The sequence below is a fragment of the Haliotis cracherodii genome, unplaced genomic scaffold (genome assembly GCF_022045235.1).
Source record: "Haliotis cracherodii isolate W230 unplaced genomic scaffold, xgHalCrac1.p SCAF_10, whole genome shotgun sequence".
NCBI classification, from domain to species: domain Eukaryota; kingdom Metazoa; phylum Mollusca; class Gastropoda; order Lepetellida; family Haliotidae; genus Haliotis; species Haliotis cracherodii.
Window position 1 is genome coordinate 43,654,526 of NW_027266265.1, and position 21,401 is coordinate 43,675,926.

The 21,401-nt window shown below is 36.7% G+C and overlaps 1 protein-coding gene and 1 pseudogene across 2 annotated transcripts; one reads left to right on the forward strand and one right to left on the reverse strand.

The window, feature by feature from the left end:
• Positions 1 to 6,068: 6,068 nt before the first annotated feature.
• LOC139451039 (uncharacterized) lies at positions 6,069 to 10,360 on the reverse strand (annotated as a pseudogene).
• Positions 10,361 to 12,984: 2,624 nt separating this feature from the next.
• LOC139451050 (uncharacterized) lies at positions 12,985 to 20,509 on the forward strand. 2 transcript variants are annotated; one of them, XM_071232855.1, is made up of 5 exons: positions 12,985 to 13,113; positions 13,240 to 13,317; positions 19,566 to 19,622; positions 20,017 to 20,274; positions 20,480 to 20,509. In XM_071232855.1, the coding sequence occupies exons 1-4, from the start codon at positions 13,110 to 13,112 to the stop codon at positions 20,220 to 20,222; spliced, it is 345 nt and encodes a 114-aa protein (XP_071088956.1). In that variant the 5' UTR covers positions 12,985 to 13,109; the 3' UTR covers positions 20,223 to 20,274; positions 20,480 to 20,509. The 2 variants fall into 2 exon arrangements, 1 of the variants encoding a protein (XP_071088956.1); XR_011652247.1 differs by lacking the exons at positions 12,985 to 13,113; positions 13,240 to 13,317; positions 20,480 to 20,509 and adding an exon at positions 13,495 to 13,622 and having other exon boundaries at positions 20,017 to 20,046.
• The last annotated feature ends 892 nt before the right edge of the window (positions 20,510 to 21,401 follow it).

Genomic DNA, 21,401 nt, shown 5'->3' on the forward strand with positions numbered 1-21,401 from the left:
GCCCTGAATATTGACGTAGAGCAGAGGCAGTCATATTTGAAGCCAAAGCAGCTGAAGAATACGTTATGAAAGGCGGTGAAAATGTGTTTCCGTCAAAGAGACGCGGTTTTCTGAACTTTGAATCCAAATGAATCGAATTTCAATAAATAACGCAGTCAGCATAATTAAAGCTGGACAATTTCGTCACCTAATTATATTATGTCTCTACTAGATATCGGGATTTGTTTGTAAGTCCTAGTTTCACAAATGATGGCTGAATTGTGCCATGGATAACACTATTTTCTATCCAATTGTCGATGTTTCATCTCATAAATGATGGAGGTCATACATATCCTTCGTTCCAATTCACGATATTTCGTCATCGGCACGAGTAAACGTATTTTTAAATACATCAAAACTCAATAAAAACATGTCTTGGTCCTTTGTAGACCTTGGGGTAACGCAGATGGTCACCATACTGTATTCAGTGCATAACATGTGACAGCCATGTACTTCTATAGATTGAATGTCCATACATCTCACATGTTACAAGTTATGTGCATGCGCCTGTGGGAGTATTATCATTATATCTGCTTCAGGGAGTATTAATAACTCAACAGGACACCATCCTTAATATCAAACAGGCATTTTCAATCCTTGATAAAATCTTCAAATAAAACACGCCATACAAAAAAGACACTCTAAGTAATGGAAGGGTATATTACAAAATAAGAAAATGATAGAACTACAAAGGTATCGAATGATCGTAATGGATAGATCAGAAAACTGAAATGGCACGAGTAAACACAGCGTTTGAATATCCTGTGTGGACCTGATTTCTTGAAGCCTGGTTTCTGATTAATCGGTTGACCTATGGCGCCCTGTGAGGGCCCGATCATTTACATTTTGTGTCTACCGAAACGTTTTCCAAAGTCTGCAAATCATAGATTGTGGCACATTGAACCTACTGGCTACCACTCGCTGGGTGTTACCAGTACGAAGCATGCCTATATCCCCTAAGCGGTCATCTATTGGGTTTACCCTCACTTTGCCAGCAGCTTGATGTTTACAGAAGGGATTAGTGGTTACACCTGACTGAGCGAGCAGGTCCAATTTTTCCCCGTGTAATTCTATCCGTGGTTTACAACCATGAACTATATCTAGCCTAAGAATGTCAGGTTCAAGTATTATTTGCAACACATTCAACAGTCAATAAATATGTTATATTAACTAAAAAAGATTTTACATTCATCTTTTATTTCACACAGATATTTGCAACATTTTACATTCATATTTTATTTCACACAGCTTCCAAAGTCAAACAATATATGAAACATATCATCCAATTTATAGTCCGACAAGATGTGAGACATTGTCTCCATAGATCAGAGGGGTTGTGACACCTGTCACAAGTAGTCACTTTTGCTGCTCTAACCTTTCCTCTAGATGGCGGTACACCTTCTTCTTGGGTCTAACACTTCCACCTGCATTCAGCTGCATCACTGTCAACTCTACAAAGTTCTGTTCGGACGTGATCAGGTTCACAAACTTAAATATGTTTGGGTGACAAGCAGCCAGTTTGGACAACTTCGAATGCCATCCTTCTACATGGTTTGTTGTCCTTGGACCTACAGTATCTAAATGATTCCACATGAATCTCTCTCCACCCTCCACCCACTGCTCAGTCACATAGTCAGGAAAGTTCCTTACACCAGGGATGTCCATATCAACCGATTCCAAAGCATGGAGCCAGAAGTCTTCAATGTCACAAAGTCGGAGAAGTGGAAGTGCTGCTGCATGACGGATAAACCGATTCACAGAATCATTAAATGAACACTATTCATATTTATCTGTGATTACTGGTCAACATGTATGTCTAATACTGGTCAACATGGTTCATGATTGGGGGCAACTAATTTGGTGTAGCACCTGTTGTTTTAAGGGATTACCATGCTCCAGTGACCTGGAACCTGTAACAATAGGAACTGGCAAAGTGAGAACACGCCATCTATTGTGGACGACGGATTCCCAATCTGGTCACAGATACTGCATTAAAGCAAGAGTAGAGAGCTTAGGTGTAACTGTGGATAAAGAAAATCAACACTAGTGAAGGCTTAGAGAAATTAGACAACCTTTCTTAAAGTGTTAAAATCACGAAGGACCACTACCCACGTGCACCGATGAATTGGGTGGTCCACGTGGAAAGTTTTGGATTTGTTGAGGCGTCAGGTTTGGGTTAAAAAAAACCGTTCAATCTCTGACAATCATTTTCCAAATATCTTTCTTTCTTCTGCGTACCGATCATTACATTTATATTTCAAGATCCCTCACTGTTTGGGGAGTATAGAAAAAGGAACTTTTAGTTTAGTTGCTTTTAGCAAATCTGGGTTGTTTTGAGGTGAAATTTGGTCTAACGTCGCGTCCAAGATAATAGCACTTATAAAGCGAAATGCTTTCACGTGTGTGTGTGGCTGCTTGTACTAGTCCGAACTGATGCCGATTTATAGTGCTAGCTCACTGAGATACCATCCCGCAGTTTAACATGAATACCCCACTCAGACACAGTATACTGACTCCGAGCCGACCAGTCCTTGTTTTAGCCACTTAATGCCGAGCGCCAGACAGGGTAACAACAAGTACCATCTTTTAACGTCTTTTGGTATGACGCGGCCGGGCATCGAACTCCGGACCTTCCGCTCTCCGTGCGGACGCTCTACCACAAGACCACGGAGGCGGTCCTGGGTTGCTTTGAGTTCATAAGAAAGTGTATGTGAAAGTGTCCTTGTACATCTAAGGTTACAGATCGAGTAAGAAAGATTTATTTGCCCCGCTCTTCCCCTCAGAAGAAATCTTTGTCATCTTAAGAGAACACCGTACCGGCGACGCTTGCAAGTCGATGTGAAGCTCGAGGTATTAAGCCAAGGTTTTTTTTATCCTTGTGGGATATGTTATGGATAAAGTTGCACAACGTTTATACTTAAGTACCCTTCATACTAAAGTCTCTTTCAAGGTGAAGATGGCGTTCGTATTTATATTGAGAAATGATGACATTATGGTCGACATGACGAGGTGCATTATTTTGCCCATATAGGAGCGAGTTTCTTGTCGAAATGTCTGTCAGCATTTGCATATGTTCAATTCCCTCTGTTTTTGTATGAGGAATCCCTTTCGGGTTTCCAAAATGGAAGAAATATGTCGAAACTCGAAGCAATTTGACCGAATGGTATCAGTGCATGTGGATAGTGTGTTTTATCGATGCCACACTCTTTCTTTTAATATCAATTGATCAAGTAACCTGTTAAACGAGGACCACCAATAATACCAACGTAGTTTCACTGCATATACAATACCAGTAATTATGTCTCTGTTTATTTCAGGAGCAATTGAAATCATATATGATATTAGTGCCTCCAGATGGTGTGTTCGATTGCTGCCACACTATTGCATTGAATATCGATTGATCAGGTAACCTATGATGTAAATTTTATAAAAAAGACGTAATTAAAATCAGAGACTCTTTCATATTTCGATCAATGATATCAATGTTAAACTATTAAAACTGCGGAATAGCTATTGGCTGTCATCAACCGTTGATAGCGAGGCGAGACGGTAAATGGAAGCTTGGGCAATCACAAAGTCAGATAAAACTGGTCCAATAGTCTCCTTAATCAAGGTTACCTGTGAAATCTTTAGACGTAATGGTCGCTAGTAATTTATTTCATCAATGTTGACCTAAATAACGCCACAAACAAATGTTCCAGAGTATGCTAAATCTGTATGTTAAATGGCTGTAACACTAAGGCTTAATAGAACTACAAACTGGTACCTTTAGTCACTATCTCAAAGACTATTACCTTTTCTCCAATTTATTGACCACCCCTCCTGTGCGACCAATTCCAATTGATTCATGGATTTCTTTATTCTGATGTTTTATGACAGTCAAACTGAGTCAGTTTTATCACAGCGTGCCACAACATTCTTGTGGGAACAACATTCTGCCGCTCACAGACATTTCCTGGGTGTGGGTATTGTCAAACAAGGATAATAATCGTTACAATTATAGGATTCGAACAAACGTTGAGTGGATGCAGGGAGCCAAGGGACCTAACTCTACTTCCCATCAGTCCATAGAACGACAATTATCAGACGTTGTCTTTTTCAGAAATGATATGACCCTAATATGTACACTCTTCAAAAAAAAGGAACGCACAGGTAGTATGTAGTTCATTGAACCTGACTACACAAAAAATCTGGTATATAAATTGGATATATGTTTTTGGAAAATGTTGCTGGCCTGATATTCGACAAACGGTGCGTCAAAACGCAGCCATTGTCGATTTGCAATGGCTTAAACAGTATTGTTTTCACAAAAATTGTCATGGAGGTAAAAAGTAAAGCAAAATGCACGTGCAAGTTATGGCATTCGTAACTCGTGGTAGTGGCTATAAAAAGGCAAGCATAAGCCAATAATTTGTCATTCAATTGTCAATATTTTTCAAGTTACAGAATGCCGAGACTCAGCGCTGCGGGTCGGAACAACGCCATAAATTTAATATATCGGCTTCATTAGGTACAATAAATTTACTAAAAATCTACCTGTGCGTATGAAACATATGAAACTATATGTATCTCGTTTTTCATGACTGCCTTCACCAGAATGAATTTTAGAGGGGTCTTAATTAAGAAGTTTTCAACAAATGTATTAATAACAAATGATAATAATAAGTAATGAATTCATTTCGACTTTGAGTTGTATGCACATGACAAACGCCAATACGTCAAAAAAGTTGTTTCAGCAGAAAAGGTAAAACGTGACCTTAAAATGCATATGGAAAATATAGAATGCTTAAAGTTGCCCATTTGGACACTTGATACTCTGTAACTTAATTCATACTGAATGGTTTCTTTGAACGTTTAGGGGCGGTCGGGTAGCCTAGTGGTAAAAGCTTTTGCTCGTCACGCCGAAGACCCGGGTTCGATTCCCGACATGGGTACAATGTGTTAAGCCCATTTGTGGTGTCGCCCCCCCCCCCCCCCCCCCCCCCCCCCCTAAAAGCGGTAAAACCATACTCACTCACTCACTCTTTGAACATTTAATGTTTCCTTTCTATGTACATCTGTGTACATTAAATTGTAGTCGGCTATGCGTAGGTTCATTTTAATGTAAATGTATTTATGTGTTGTTATGAGCTAACGTCAGAGCATCCGGTATAATCCCATACATTCTTTAAAAAATATATTTCCCTTTTAACCAAAAACATGGCAGTGTTCTAGTTTCACAATGTTTGTTTTTTTCTTTTTCTTAATCATCTTCGCTTGGAAATGTAAAATGGTCTGTGCTTCTTTCAACCAAAATGTTGAAGAGAGAACTATTGATCATGTCAGTCGTGTTATGTCGTAGATAAATCTGTGGTCGTGAGATGTCGTAGATAAATCTGTGGTCGTGAGATGTCGTAGATAAATCTGTGGTCGTGAGATGTCGTAGATAAATCTGTGGTCGTGAGATGTCGTAGATAAATCAGTGGTGGTGACACTCTTAAGTTACTAGACGCGTGCATCGATAAGACGAAGCAGTTAAGGCAGGGCGGGACAACTTAGGAATGGCCAGGAGTCCGAACTTGACCACACAGAAGGAAGCGAGCTACAAAAACATGTTTTATATCATTGGAAAGATCTCGAGGAGACGAATCCCAATAATGTGTGTCCCAGTGTGTACACATGTTTACAAGCTCAAAAATTGGCTCAGAAAATGCATTACTGCAGAAATTTCTGGCAGAATTTTTTTTTTCTGCAGAAATTTCTGGCAGTATTTTTTTTTTCTACAGAAATTTCTGGCAGAATTTTTTTTTTTTCTACAGAAATTTCTGGCAGAATTTTTTTCTGCAGTAATATTTAGCAGGATTGTTTAAATTCAGGAGAAATAAGGTTCAATCATTGGATAGTTTAATCTGGAGTTGCTTTAAATGACCTTTTTCCCCAAAAAAAGTTTTAGTTCACATGATTACAAGCACAAAAAATAAAACTAATTTCGTGAGATCTTTCAAAAACATATTTATTCACATGCTATATTACAAGACATGTCCTTGGGTGACTTTGCACTATGTCTCATGGGTGAGGCGATGTTTCCAGCGATGGGTCCTATCACAGAAGAAAATAGCTGTATAGATGAGTGGATCCATATTGTCTAATATAGCATCAGATAAATTGCAGCCTATATGCAGCCTAGAGTTTACAATAGAGCCTACGGCATAAGACGTATAATGAATGTAAATAGTCTACTTTACTTACGTTTTCTTCTCAACATACTTGAAATGAATTCTTTTTTTCGTCTGGTCATTGAAACCTATGTGCACATATTCTGAAAAGATATGAAAAAACATTAAAATGCTTTTCATTTCAGTAATAAACACATTCCACATGCCTTAGCCACATGAACAATGTAAGAGAGGTGAGGTGAGTTGAAATTGGGTTTAACGTCGTGTCCAAGATTAGTGCACATATATGGCGGCGTGCATGCACACGTGTGTGTGTGTGTGTGTGTGTGTGTGTGTGTGGCTGCTTGTACTAGTCGGGACTGATTCTAGCCAACTAAAATACCATTCCGCAGTTTAACATGAATACCCTACTCAGTACACAGTACATGACTCCAAGCTGACTAGTCCCTGTTTTAGCTCCCTAATGCAGAGCGCGAGACAGGGTAACAACAAGTACCATCTTTTAACGTCTTTTGGTATGACGAGGCCAGGGATTGACAATGTAAGAAATTATTGATGGTATGAAAATCATTAATCATGTTGTAATCTGTGTGAAAACTTTTATAACTGATTATGTTTATGCTCTATCTTTGTATTCTGCTTACCTCTAACCTAATCTTGTTTGTTGATAGCCACTCGTCTAAGTTGTAGCCAGTCCAATGTAGGTTCACTTTCTCCTTTTGGACCGATAATATTTTGGCTTTATACCTGTATTTGTTTTATAAAGATAAAAAATAAATCATGATTGAGGCAGAAAATGAAGGATAACATGAATTTCCATTTTCACTGTTCTGTAAATAACTTTTGCCCCACTGACATTTTCCCAGAATCTATTATTAGCAGATGGAAAACACAACACTACTGGAATACAAAGTGTATAGAAGTTCTTTTAAAAACAATAAGTCAAACCAACCAACTCAAACCACTATGCACTTCCTGTCAGAAAACATTTAACTGCTATCACATGTCTCCCTAATTTCGATAATACAATAACAAGTTCTTTTCAGTAACTATAAGCATGAACTGGACTTCAAAAGAACATCAAATTATAAGAATCATACTACTCAGATGCTACTAACATGTGTTAATCTGCATGTCATCACATAAAATGTCAGCTTAAAACCCAGAGGTTTCGAAAGAGATGAAAACTGGAGTTACTTGGCATAGGTTGTAGCTGGGTAACAGATGGGAATCATCAGACAGAAAGGACATATGTTATTCAGCATAAACTCCAGAAATGGTTCCGTAATGAACACAAATGTCATTTTCACTACTGCCGCAATGCATTTATGTGAGCAATTTCAAGAGTCACAAAAAGTGTGATCCTTCAAGCAAAGTTTCTGTTTCAAAGAGCTAAAAAGTTCAGATGAAATGCCTAGTATGAAAAAGGGGGACAGACAATTGATTTTCAGTCAGGAGAGTTAAAGCAATTAATTGATATGAAATAATAAATATTGATACATAAGGAAGATCATGATCCATCAGTATCTTAGCAAATCGTTGCAATCTGAACATAATCATAATAAAATACTTGTGTGAAACGTGATGAAAACAATTCAATATATGAAATTTCCTTCAACAATGCAAACAGTAATTACATACCAAAAGCCATCCTCCTCAATGCCTCCACAATCATGCCAACATTGAATTTGCAGGGGGACATCTATGGACAAAATCAGTGTTATATGTGTTTATATTAAAGCATGGTACTAAGTGGACAAAGAGGATTCAGTCATTTCTGTATATTCTATTTTGAAGTTTTCAATTTATATTTTAACAATTTAAAGCAAGGGCATATCAGATTGTTTGAACTGGATACTGATAATTCATATCTTATACCAGATGCTGTATGACAAATAAGCCAAATAAGGGAAGAAAGATACACAAATACAATCCACATTGTATTAACACAGTGCCTGTACCATTGCCTGTGTTAATTTCCAGTTTTTCACAATACTGATCTTGCTATAGGAAATGTGGTGATTATCATTTGGATAAGACAGTGAATCATTAGCTCTAATCTGAATGAAACCCATGTGGATAGTAATGTTGCCAAGGATCATAATCAGGGTGAGTCATCAATTTCAGTTATAGGCATGCACAGCAACAGTGTCCATGGCCCATGAAAATCCACATACATATATACACTAGCATATGAACATGTCAGTTACTGCCCATTATTTCTACAATCTGCTCACCTTTTTATTGTGCCGCCTTCTTTGCAAGTATGTCTCAACCTGAAAGAGAATCAAACAGTTGGTTTACATATATCAGGAACTATCTACCATTTTTAACATATTAGGGTTTAGTCAATTAACTATAAATCAGTTACATATATATTAACTTACCATTTTCTCAGTTTGCACAATCTTAGATGCCTGAAAATAATAGGTCAGATTAATTAGAAGCATAAAAGGTCATAAAAAGATCCTAAAATGGGTCCTTTTTATAGAATTGGTACTTAAAATGTAGTCTACACCAAAACAAACAATCAGGTGCTTGATCAGTCTGCCTGACATGTATTTGACATTGATATTCCTTTTCTATGACCTGGCACTTAGTTCAGAGAAGATGACAAACGGAAGTTTTATAACTGACAGATAGATTGAGGAACATTGCAGTGAGAGCATTTATTTGTGTTAAAAAATTAACTATTACCAAAAACAACATTGTATTCATATTCAAGACATGCAGTCACTGAGCCTTACCATCACAGCAATAACATTACTTTTCAAGCTAATATAGTAATTTATTTAATATACCGGTATGTTGTTCATGAAATGATTAAAGTTTAATTACCTTTCAACTCTTTTGTGGTGCTCTTCCTTTGTAATGTATCACCTGAAAATAGTAGTTTTTCGAAAAAATACCCTAGTAGGTACATAAAGTTACATAAATTGCATACTTCTCTTATCATAGGTATTCAAAATAGCTTATTTGATCATGTGGATCATAATAACTTTCAGTTACATACATGTAGTAATATTTTAGTATAATTAAGAATAACAAACCATGTGTACACACAATGTTTAATATGCACTGTAAAATGAGGTTAAAGTAGTATCAAATCTGACAAAGTACTTACTGGAAGATCCTGGCATTCCATGATGGGTAGATTCTAATAAAAGAAACATATCATATGGGTGTATGGTTCCAAAATATGTTACTCACTAGTCAGTTGAACTTCTCAAACAATTAACACACTTCACTTCACATTAAGTATATGCAGATACATGCAAAAAGAAAACTGCTGAATATTGGGTCAAAATAGCTTTATAAACTTCTGGCATTTTAAGTCTAGGGCAAGATTAAGTATACGGTCATAAAGAAGTTAGTGAGTTTAACACCGCTTTTAACAGTATTACAGTTACATGTATATCGCGGCGTGTCAGTTTAATGTGTGAGGAAACCCCGAAGTGATGCAGGTCTCAGACGTTTACCACTTCGTTGAAACCCACGAGCACTGGTATGGTGCTGACAAACCTAGAACCGGGGCAAAACAGGAGTCGAACCCACAATCATAGGTTTCTGGTGTGCCCAGGGGATGCAACTCTGTACAGCGAATTGCGGCGCCATAGATGAATAGGCCACATGTGTCCCCGGTAACAACAGTATGCAAACTTTACAGGTACAGGTGGGCTATCTGGGTTTCTGTTTCTGCTTTACTAACCTCATGACATTCCTGTGCTGATTCCTCATGGAGTAACCCCTGCAACATAATGTCAACGTCAAACTAATTCGGTTGAAAAATGTACATTATATATAAATGACATTTTTTCTGAGGATAAATAAAATGCCTAGTTCAGACTATCCACTCAAAGAATCAGCAACTGGGCTTCATTGCTCATCCAATATTAGGAGCCTGTACATGTCATGTAGGTTGCTGTTGTCATCATGTCACCGATAATGGCCTCATGACCAAGATGAAATAATTAAGTAATTCTCCCTGATAAGCCCCAAACATAAAGTAAAAGTATTAGCTCATATGAGGTGACATGGTTCATTTTCATTGAGTATGAATTGTTGTAACTCACCTGAACTAGGGTCACTTGTAGGTCCTGGTCATCATCATTGAATGCATAAACCTGTAAACAAGACAATGCAACAAATACAGAGGTCCTTATCATATATCTCTTATTTTGTAGGAGAAGATAGGGCTCTTATGCTACTGAACTGGGGAATTTCAGGTTAGAATTGGTCCACAGCAACCCATGTTGACAGTGTCATGGCATGGTGGCATGGATTGTTGCTCATAACAACAATCACCGGACAGGCTGTCTTCAAATGGCTTGAATATTGCCAAGTGTGGCATTAAATAACACGAGGGACTGAACTTGTCATGATATACATAATGCACAAACCACCCAGAGCGCCATGCGGCCAGCCTGGTACAGGACTAGGATGCTCCTCACCACTGACACCAGCTGATCACTGCGCCGGAATGTATATTTGGCGTTGCTGTTCAATTTCGAATTTCCGATAGGCCTGTCTCTACTCAAGAAAATAAAGAAATGTCTTGAATTTCCGACAGCATAACCTGGTGTCCGATCTTAAAAAAGTTCGGAACGAGTGTGAAGCCATGATAGAAATATTATTATTAATGATTGAAGCCACCTTCCCAAATGTGTGTGCTGCATAAGCTGGAGTGGTTCCCCTTTGATTTTCCAAAATATGAATCGACAAACGAAAAGAAAAGTAACTCGGCCACCCCAGGGACTAATGATATTTTATCATTATTGAAGTATACCGTATACAGTCTGATTGATGAGTGACCAGGTGAAGAACCAACACCCTCCCTAAACCCTCCCCCCTCCCCATAGTAGCACGCTCACGGTTTTCAATATATACAATAACATACTAGATGCGAACTGTTTAACTGACAACTGTTAATTGGTATTGGTCAAGCCTCAGTGAATTTGCTTTTGGAGTGTGTGTGTGTGTGTGCATGGGGGGGGGGGGGAGGGCAAGTCGGAATAAGGATAAGATAATGATCACATAAATTTTATTGGAGGCTTTGAAAGTTGAGGATCGGCGAAACCGTAACATACAGTGTAATTAACAAAACGATCACATGGCATGATAAAGGTGGCGCTGATAAACAATACCCTTCGACCACGCGCGCGAGACAATGTATCACCGTATGAAGTGACAATACCCGAGAAAATTTAATTGCCTTGTTGGCAGGAAGTCTGGCGGCACAGCACGTACAATATGCATCGCGTGGGTATTCCAAATCGCGTGGGTATTCCATTCATACAGCTACACAAACACAACAAGTGTCGCCATACAGCAACAACACGTAGACAGTATACAAGACATAATAAAACCACAGGAGATGGATCTATCTCCTTTTCAGATTAGTTTGTTTGCGTATCTTTTATCAAAATTGGTAGAAATAAATACGCTACACTTAGACTCTTACAAAACGCGTTTCGCATGTCAGCAAAGCCACACATTTAAATTGTATATTTCCACGTTCTAGGGTCGGCGTATCCAGAAATAAAACAATACATATTTTGACGACTTACCTGTATCGTAACTGCAAGACGGTAACCAGACGTAACATTGCTGACTGCGCGTGGTTCGGGATCTTTGCTGTGGCTGAAATAAAGAGTGCTATTTTTCACAGAAAGAGACCACGTTGCTTGTGCCATTGTGCAAAGACTTTTCAGGAATGCGAAGGTACTATTCTGAATATACACGAATATATACAAGTCACAAGACAAAGAAGGTATTTACATGAAAGATATTTCAAATCTCGATGTTAGAGACCCTGAGAAATGTAGATTTAACTGAATCCAATCCAATCAAGTGTTACTATCATTCATTACAAATGGATAATACGATATTGCATTATAGAGAGGGTAATTATAGCTACCTGAAGGAGCAACCATTTGTCCACTCTTTGAAGTTGCCGCCAAACCGGACGCGTAAATGTAACTCGCAAGAACACTGTGTACACAGCTTCTTTCTAAATTTGGAGAAGCGTAAGTGTGTTGAAAGAACAATATGAATGTAAGTCAGGCATGAAGTTGCACGGAGGAACCGACGTGAGACTTTATAATCCGACAGTTGTTCATATATGTTATTTAATGCGTGATTGGTATTACCGCTTAACATGTAGGTTTGTATTTATAATAAAAACTATTCGTTTACATTTGCGATACAATATAGAATGTTGAAATAGTTTTGTCCGGATAGCAACATAACTGTTGCATAGGATATGTTGATTAATGATAATACTATATGAAAATTCCTCGAGCTGACTTACACTATGGATAGTGTACAAGACAACAGTTATAGAACATCACGTGTTAAGGTTGATGGAAACGGCAAAATATTTATTTACAATATGTGTTTTTCCAGGGGAAGAGCCTGTTACAAAGTCTATGTCTAAAAAAAGAGTAAACTCGCTCCTTGTCGGACAAAACTAAATGTAATTAGGATAACTACCTATGTACATTATCAGTGGATTACTTGAACTGATATCAAATTGTAACCTGAGATGCTGGTGCCAAACCTTACAACAGACTACGTGACCACCCAGTGAACACTCAAGGGGGCGTGATATACACCCTTGTGTTTGATTTGCAAAACCAATCAGCCGTGGACGCCCGACCATAAAAATGGTGTATAAAGATTTAACCCTACCGTGTGCGAAATACGCATCAGTCGAAAAGCGCACGTTAAATCTCCAAAGTAAGTGAGTTTAACCCTAATTACGTATCGTTAAATCTTCGAGAACGTTCAGTCAGGCGGTCAAACGATAACTATTCAACAAGTAGGTAAATCACATCGAAAACCCAAGTTCTGGTCGCAGTGAGAAGCTCTGGATGCCTAAGCAGGGTTCACCAGCTCTGCTTCAACAACGTTATCATGGGTAAGAAGCATTTTATTCTATTTTTGTACACCAAACACTGTATATATCTTGAATAACGTTGGCCTTCTGTTTGTATCATGGTTTCTTTATGAACATATTCATCGAACATGTTGCTACCCATTACAGATATTACAAACCTCATCAACAGTCAAGACAGACACCTTTCTTCAAGAAATCTGCCCAAAAAGAAAAGCACTGAAATTGGTAAATCAGCAATATAAGATAGAGTTGAGCTACGAACGCGAAAATAAACATGTCAGGCGAATGTAGGGGTGAGGTACTCCATCGGTCTTGCGTTTCGCTGGGTGTTTTTACCATCACCGGTGGTGTTGACAATTTAAATTTCGTTTCGGAATCTAAGCACGATGCATGATTTTTTTATCAAAATTTCAACATGAGCTAGGAAAGGAAGAGCCGAAGAGCCAGGGCTCTGTGAAAGTACGCGGATTGTGTAGCCTATATATGGCTTCACGTGACATTATATTGGTGTTACGTACGTAGTATACCAGGTAAGTGTTGCCCTCGTTGCCGGCAAGGCCATGACTTAATTAGGGTGTGAGTTGGTGGGTGGCTCGGGCTACTCTGTGGTGCTTACACAGTAGGCGTGGGGCTAGGCAAGTTTACGAGACACACTGTCGAGTGATCCTAGTGATAGAATCCTTTCTTTGTTTTTTATAGGACATGTCGATATCGAATTTCTAAAAGCCCTGGAATAATGCAAGATCTTTATTAATAATTGCTGTTTCCAACTGGATACATGTAAAAGTGACCTTCAAAATGGAACCGAATTTAGCATGAAAACAAAATTCAATAAACGTAAGGGTTTGACAAGGAGTATTATGGATAAGACCTGATACTAATTATATACAGACACTACCCGTAGTCTAAGGCATTGCAATTCACCGTGCAAAGTTGTGTCCCTTGGGCACGCCAGAAACCTATGGTTTGAATCCCGGGTTCGTCCAATGTTTCTAGGTTGTCAGCACCATATCTGTGCTCGTGGCTTTCCTCCCACATTAAGCTGACACGCCAGGATATAACTGGAATACTGTTAAAAGCGGTGTTAAACCAAACTCACTCATTCAAGACTCACAACTTTATCGTTGATCCAATGTTTTCTGGTGCGTGTGGGGCTATGTTAGTGATGAGTCACAACTGTATATTTTAGGTTACCGAAACATGCATCATACATTTTTATTATAAAACGATATGTCATATTGTCATAGGAGCAGTAATCATAACATACAAATAGGTTGACAGCATTGATTGCTAATTCCTATGTAATAAGAACGTGTGTCACGTCTGATTACAGGTGAATGGGTTGTCTGATTACAGGTGAATGGGTTGTCTGATATGGTCGTGTATGATAACACAGTATCACATGCTGAAAGTAATTAGTGCTATTGCACATACACAGTATCAATGAATGTATTTTTTTTAACTATTGTTTCATTATTACTACCAAGCACACATTTGCTATCTGCATAATAAACCTAACTTATTTCTCATCAATTTACAAACAATTTAAACATTATTAATTTTCATTGAAATAACTTGTTGATACAATAAGGCAAAACCTTCACATACGTATATGAATAGACTCCATTCTCTATGCAAAAGCCAAAAGTTGAATGTTGTGCTTACGAAAGGTTGGGAGTGTCAGATCATATGTACCTGGTAACTCTTTCGGGGACAAAGTGTCTTAAAACATAACTTAGGATTTATTCATGTTCAAGGCATCTATTCTCAAATCTCACAAATCATCATCCTTGGTACATAGTTTTTCAACCAAAATTTTGTGAAACAGGAATAATCTTGTGAAAATAATAACATGTTTTTGCTCCCTGAGGTAACAAGGTTATCAAAAACATTGACAAGAATCATTGATCACCAGTCAGAATGTGGATAAGGATTAAGGTACTTTGACAGAATCATTCGTTCTTAAAATCGCGAAATCGTCATTACAAAGCACATCGATAACAGAATTGCGTGGCATAAATTGTGGTTGTAATAGAGATGGGATCATGCACTATGAGAGATTCAAATCCACACATCTGTTTGTTTTTATGAAGGCTCACATTTTGCTGTTGTGTTTTATCTCTGCCTGTTTATTTGTCTTTACTGTTTTAGTTCAATTTAATATCCATTTTGATACAAATATTATTAAGTAAGTGAACTAGCCACAAGTTCAAAACATACTTTACATAACTTGTTAACTTTAATATGATATATTGTGTTTACATGTTTTAAGAGTTTGGCATACTAAAGTAGTATGCATAAGAAAAAGACAATGAATAGACATAGTCTGATGTTTGTCAGGTCATTCATACCATTCAGTGTATTCATATTATTATTTCACAAGGGGTTTGTCAGCTAGGTTAAATGTAAGTTTAGGAAAGCGGACAAAAAATCATGTTCATGACTGTCCATCAGTGTAAAATGCATTAAAAAGTCTATTAAAGTCTCGTCACTAACATTGATTTCAGATGTAGAATACGACTTATCTTGACGTGCCTATTTTAAAGTTTTATGATAACAAGAATTTTAAATGGAAGAAATTCAGTAGTCATTGTAAGGGTTATGTAAACTAGATAAATATCTAAATAGATATTTGTAACTCTTGAGTTAAATCTGATAATGATTAACATAACATTCTATTATACAAAATGTTTTTTTTATGGAAGCATGTGTACAATGCATGAAAGACAAAGTTGATATTCACGAAAAAAAATTTCAGTAGTGAAATCGTGAGACAAATCAACAATAATTCTTTTTCACAAGCAGTGCTATAAAAGAGATGTTTAATTGATGCTTTATTAAGTTTTTGGATAACCATTAACATTTCAAGAAATCTTTAATCTTAAGTTGCCCCTGCACATCCTTAATGTTTGTCTGCCCTGTTTGCTGATCCCTAAAAGATACTTACATTATATTAATGGCAGATTGCCTTCCAAATATGATGTTTTTATTGGTAATTCATGTTTTATATAAAAATACACATTATAACTTATTTCTACTTATGTCATACAAAAGCAATAACTGCTGATATAGGTTTAGGGAAAATGAATGTAATTTAATAACCAACTGGATACTTTTTACATTATTATTTTAGGGGCGGTCGGGTAGCCTAGTGGTTAAAGCGTTCACTCGTCACGCCGAAGACCCGGGTTCGATTCCCGACATGGGTACAATGTGTGAAGCCCATTTCTGGTGTCCCCCGCTGTGATATTGCTGGAATATTGCTAAAAGCGGCGTTAAACCATACTCACTCACACACACACATTATTATTTTAACTGCCCATTCAAGCAACAACAAAAAACCACACACTTGCGATTCTTATGTCAATTGTTTAAACTTCAATATCATTTAAAAATATACACTTGGAAATAAAAAAGTTGGAATAATTACATCAGCTTGGAATAATTACGTGAGATAATACTGTTTTAATATCTCAAAGGTTTAATTTTTTTATATACAGCAACATGCGAGTGCGACTGTAACACTGATGCAATTATAGGATCTATAGGCTACATGTATCTGAGAGAATTTGATTAATCTTGACAAATGTTGTATGATTTATTCATCATTCTTGTTGTGAATTTCAACCAGTTCCGAACACTACAGCTGGGGCACTGACAATATGGCCCAAAACATACAGTTTATGTTAAGTGCGCACGACATTGTCACAATACTTAATGATAGAATACCATTTTGAAAATACATGACACTGATCTTATTGCATCACAGTTTTGTGAGATGTTTGTTTATGAATGTTTTTTGTATGGCATCATCAAAATCTTTAAAAATTAAGTTTTCATTAAAACATGACATTTTCAGTATTACATGACATTTTCAGACTAACTAGTGTCTTTAGACTTGAAATTAATATCATTCCCATGTTACTGTCACTTTATCTAACTCTATTAATACCTATATATATGCTACCAATTTTATTCAGTATATCAGGAGATAAAATACTGTGTTTTCAATGTTTCTCTTGGTAACCTGTAAACTGCACTAAATTGAACTTGGAAACGAAAACAGAGAATGAGGTTTCAAATCTTAAATTAAGCATGGATAAATCTACAGGTAACCGTGCTCCACATTAAAAACATGTTGTGTTTATGCTTGTCGTAAGAGGCGACTAACGGGATTGGGTGGTAAGGCTAATTGACACGGTTGACGCTTGTCAACATATCCCAATTCATAGATTGATGTTCATGATGTCAATCACTTTATTGTCTGGTCCAGACTTCTGTACAGACCACCGTCATATAGCTGAAATATTGTTGGAGTGCAGTGTTAAACAAGAAAGTGAACAAACAAACAAAATCACCGACAGTGGTGCTGTATATGCTTAAACAGTTTGTTTACACATAGGTCAGGCATTGAAAGCATGTAACTACCATGAAGTGGGCACCCCAAAAGAAAATTAAGCTAGCCACTAGGATGACATATCACTCACTGTGACACAAAAGATATGACGTAACATTTCTAAAATGAAAAGTGCCAATGTCAAGCCCTCTGTTGTCCTCAAAACTTGAAATTCATTCTCTCTGTAGATTTTTATGGTTTTCTGCACAAAATGTATTGCCACACATCCTTTCAATATTGTAGTGAAACTTTGCATGTTGTATCCTATAAATATAAATATTTTAAAATGCTTATAGACAATGACTGTAAAAAAGTACTACTTTATAAAATATTAGTTTCCGTTTCAAAACAGCCTTTTTAATAAGAGGGGGATTATTGTGATTTCATAACCTGATTGTCCAATCAGAATCAAGTTATTTCCATCAAGTATTTGTGGGAAATCAACTCATCAAAAATGGAATTGGAATTGACTGCCACTTAGCCGTCTTAGATTTAGAACAAATATTCTCCAAAACTTCAAGTGTGTTGATGCCATAACAACAATATTGATAAAGCTATTTACGGCCATTACTTCTTAAGTCATTTCTGTTTGAAAGGTGATACATGTGCTGTAATTTTAGTGCTCTAATGAAATCCAGTATGTAGAGATTGTAATGGGGATCATCACAGATTCTGTTTTCGTAATGTTTTATATTTTGACCATTACATGCCCTTAATTTGCACTCTCTCAAAATGCAATTCTTTGCACAATACAAGTAATCTTCTCAGAGACCACTGGACAATGAAACTTTACCTGATTGACAACCCCAATTTCTTGAATTAGAAATTCACCCATAACTCTGCTATTGCTAAAAATAATGACTTGTTCCTTTTCACATTATAATGACATAATAATTCTTCCAATATTAAGGGTGTTTTTCACTTCTTACTCCTCGGTGTTCGGTTCATGGTTCAGCATCATACACATGCTCATGGGTTTGACCAGTGGTAAATGTCTTAGACCTACATCACACTGGGCTTTCCTCCCACATCAAGTTGACACGCCGTGATATACCTGAAATACTGTTCAAAGCGGCATCTAACCTAACTCACTCACTCATTCCAGGTGAGCGAGTGTTCATGTGCCACAGTGAATAAAAGAAACCATAATTGTTATAAGGAAGTATGTTGCACAAAGTTATTTAATTAAATGTTACATCCAGTTTCATAGTAAGTCAATTTGTCCATGTGTCTCTGTAACTGATGGCAACCAATGAAACAACACTTTCAGTACAAAAGTTCCCCCAAAGTACTAGTTACATGTGCCATAAGCCAAAATAAGCCAAAATAAGCCAAAATTAGCTGCCCGCTGTGGCTCATTGTGGCCCGCTGTGGCTGAATGGAATTTGCTAATATTAGCTATATATAGCTATATATATGGCATGCATCACAAAAGGTCTTCAGCAACCCATGCTTGCCATAATTGCTTCCCAATTGCGTAACCTGATGCTCAAGATATCAGTCCCTGGATGGACTGGTCCAAACTCAAATATTTACAGACTGCTGTCATATAGCTGGAATATTGTTATAGAAACAAGCAAACAAACACAACAATAAGTTCACTGCTGCATCCTAGCAACAGTATTTTTGTAAACAAAAAACTAAACCAAAACATATATTACTGTCTACATATCCTATTGGTAGGGAGTTATGTAGATTCTTATTTAGAAACCAATGGAGCTTAGTATCCACAGTGCACATATATGGGTTATGTTATTGTAGTTTGTCCAGTATTATTAGTAAAGGATGTAATGGGATTTGTTTTGTAACGGGATCGTGCCATGTATGTCAAGACATTTGTTTGTACATTATATTTGTAACACACGTTTAGAAGGATAGAAATTTATCTTTGTCTTAGCTAAATGCTTGGTACGGGCCTGTTGAATAAATTCAATGTTTGTCTGGTAGGCTTGTCTAATTTTGGAGGCATTGTGGATTTCTGAGAATGGAAATTGGCAATTGTTATATTTGTATGACTATCCAATTACATTAAAGTTGCAATTTATGTATTGTTCAAATATTTATTTGACATTTCCAGGACCAGTAAAGCTGCAAGATTTTGTCGGCCAGTCAAAAGTGGACGCTGCAATCCAAGGTATCACTTTTAGTGCTATCATGAAGATAGTTATCAATGAAATTATTGGTATATGATTCCACATACAATATCATGTATTGTGTATTTATTCTTTGAGGCTATACTATACAATTCAAAGTAAATGCTGAAATCACAGCAGTGGTTAATATTTTTATAATTTATGTAAATTATTTTAAACCACATTAGAATTGTTTTGAAACAAAAGCATTTCATGTCCAATTGCTCATCCCCAGTATAAAAGAATCTGCACACTATGTTGAAACTTGAAAAATGCATAAGATTGATTTTTCTCTCAATATTCTCAATAATCAAATCAGTATTCTGTAAATAAACAAGTTTTGTACAATTTGATTTGTTTTCATAGTGCTAATACTGATGTAAATACTATTTTCAGGTGAAACTTTCTTTCTCATGGTGGGGCACATGCATGAAGATTTGGATCAACTGTTTAGTGTATTTGCAAGGGAACTTAGACAGAAGCCTGCAACAACCCGCGATGCCCTCCTTCAAGATTGGGGACATCCGGACACCCACCACCAAGCTATCAGACTTCAAGCCCTTCATGCCTGCCCCAAAGGAAGCGACAACCCTCCCAACTAAAGTTCAAGAGGCAATAGAGAAGAACAATGAAAAACTGCAAAAACAATCAAAGGTAATTTCAATAAATATTGCATTTCTTTTGAAATATGTATTGTGATGTGTAATATTAGGGTTAGTCAGCGTTACTTAGAATATGTGTAATGTGGGCAGAGAAACAACCCAACTTCATGAGGTTACTATTTTTGCTTTTATTGTATAGATGCACTGTGATTTTAATTATGTTCTCATATTCTTTACATTTATTTTATTACTTTCAGATCACTCTGACAAAGCACCGAAGACGAGCATCAGTATCAGAACAATAATGAAGGAGCAGCAAGTATTGCTGAAATGTACATATTTTTTGTCTAAGCTATGTGGCTAAGATATTGCCGAGGATTGCATATATATATATTAGATGAGATGTGCACAATGAAATTTATGAAACAATATATGCAGTTATATCGTAAAATCTTGGTTGTGTTTTTTTTTTTCCATGTCTGAAGTTAACCCTACTTTCAAAGTACAGTATATCACATGTAGGTTGTTTCTTTGAATTTCAAAAGGGGATTATATATTTGGTTGGCCCCATGGAATAATTATGAAATTTATTTTTTGAGAATCACATTCACCTTTAATGTTGTACACTTCAAAGTCGTAAAAAGGCCATTGAAGATGGTCACTGAAATTCTCATAATAATTTAGATAATTATACGGTAAGCTCAAGGTTCAAGGATTTGCATCTGTCTAGTATACAAAGGTATGAGGCCAACATAATATTATTGTTCCATTGTTTAATTCGAGTGACGTCAACTTTTCCTGATAAATTTGGTAAATATAATACCAAGATAAATATATTCAATTGCTGAATTCAATTTAAACTCTCCAAAGATTGATGCTTGATATTACTGCAGAAAAAAATTCTGCCAGATATTTCCCTAAGAAAAAAAAATTCTGCCGGAAATTTCTGTAGAAAAAGGTCATTTAAAGCATCTCCAGATTAAACTATCCAATGATAGAACCTTATTTCTCCTGAATTTAAACAATCCTGCTAAATATTACTGCAGAAAAAAATTCTGCCAGAAATTTCTGTAGAAAAAAAAAATACTGCCAGAAATTTCTGCAGAAAAAAAAAATTCTGCCAGAAATTTCTGCAGTAATGCATTTTCTGAGCCAATTTTTGAGCTTGTAAACATGTGT

What these genes read in the sequence shown, in the direction of transcription:
- LOC139451050 (XM_071232855.1), top strand. An exon ending in AAAGAAAAGCACTGAAATTG is followed by an intron (nt 13,318 to 19,565) that starts GTAAATCAGCAA and finishes TGACATTTCCAG; the next exon opens with GACCAGTAAAGCTGCAAGAT. An exon ending in AGTGGACGCTGCAATCCAAG is followed by an intron (nt 19,623 to 20,016) that starts GTATCACTTTTA and finishes TACTATTTTCAG; the next exon opens with GTGAAACTTTCTTTCTCATG.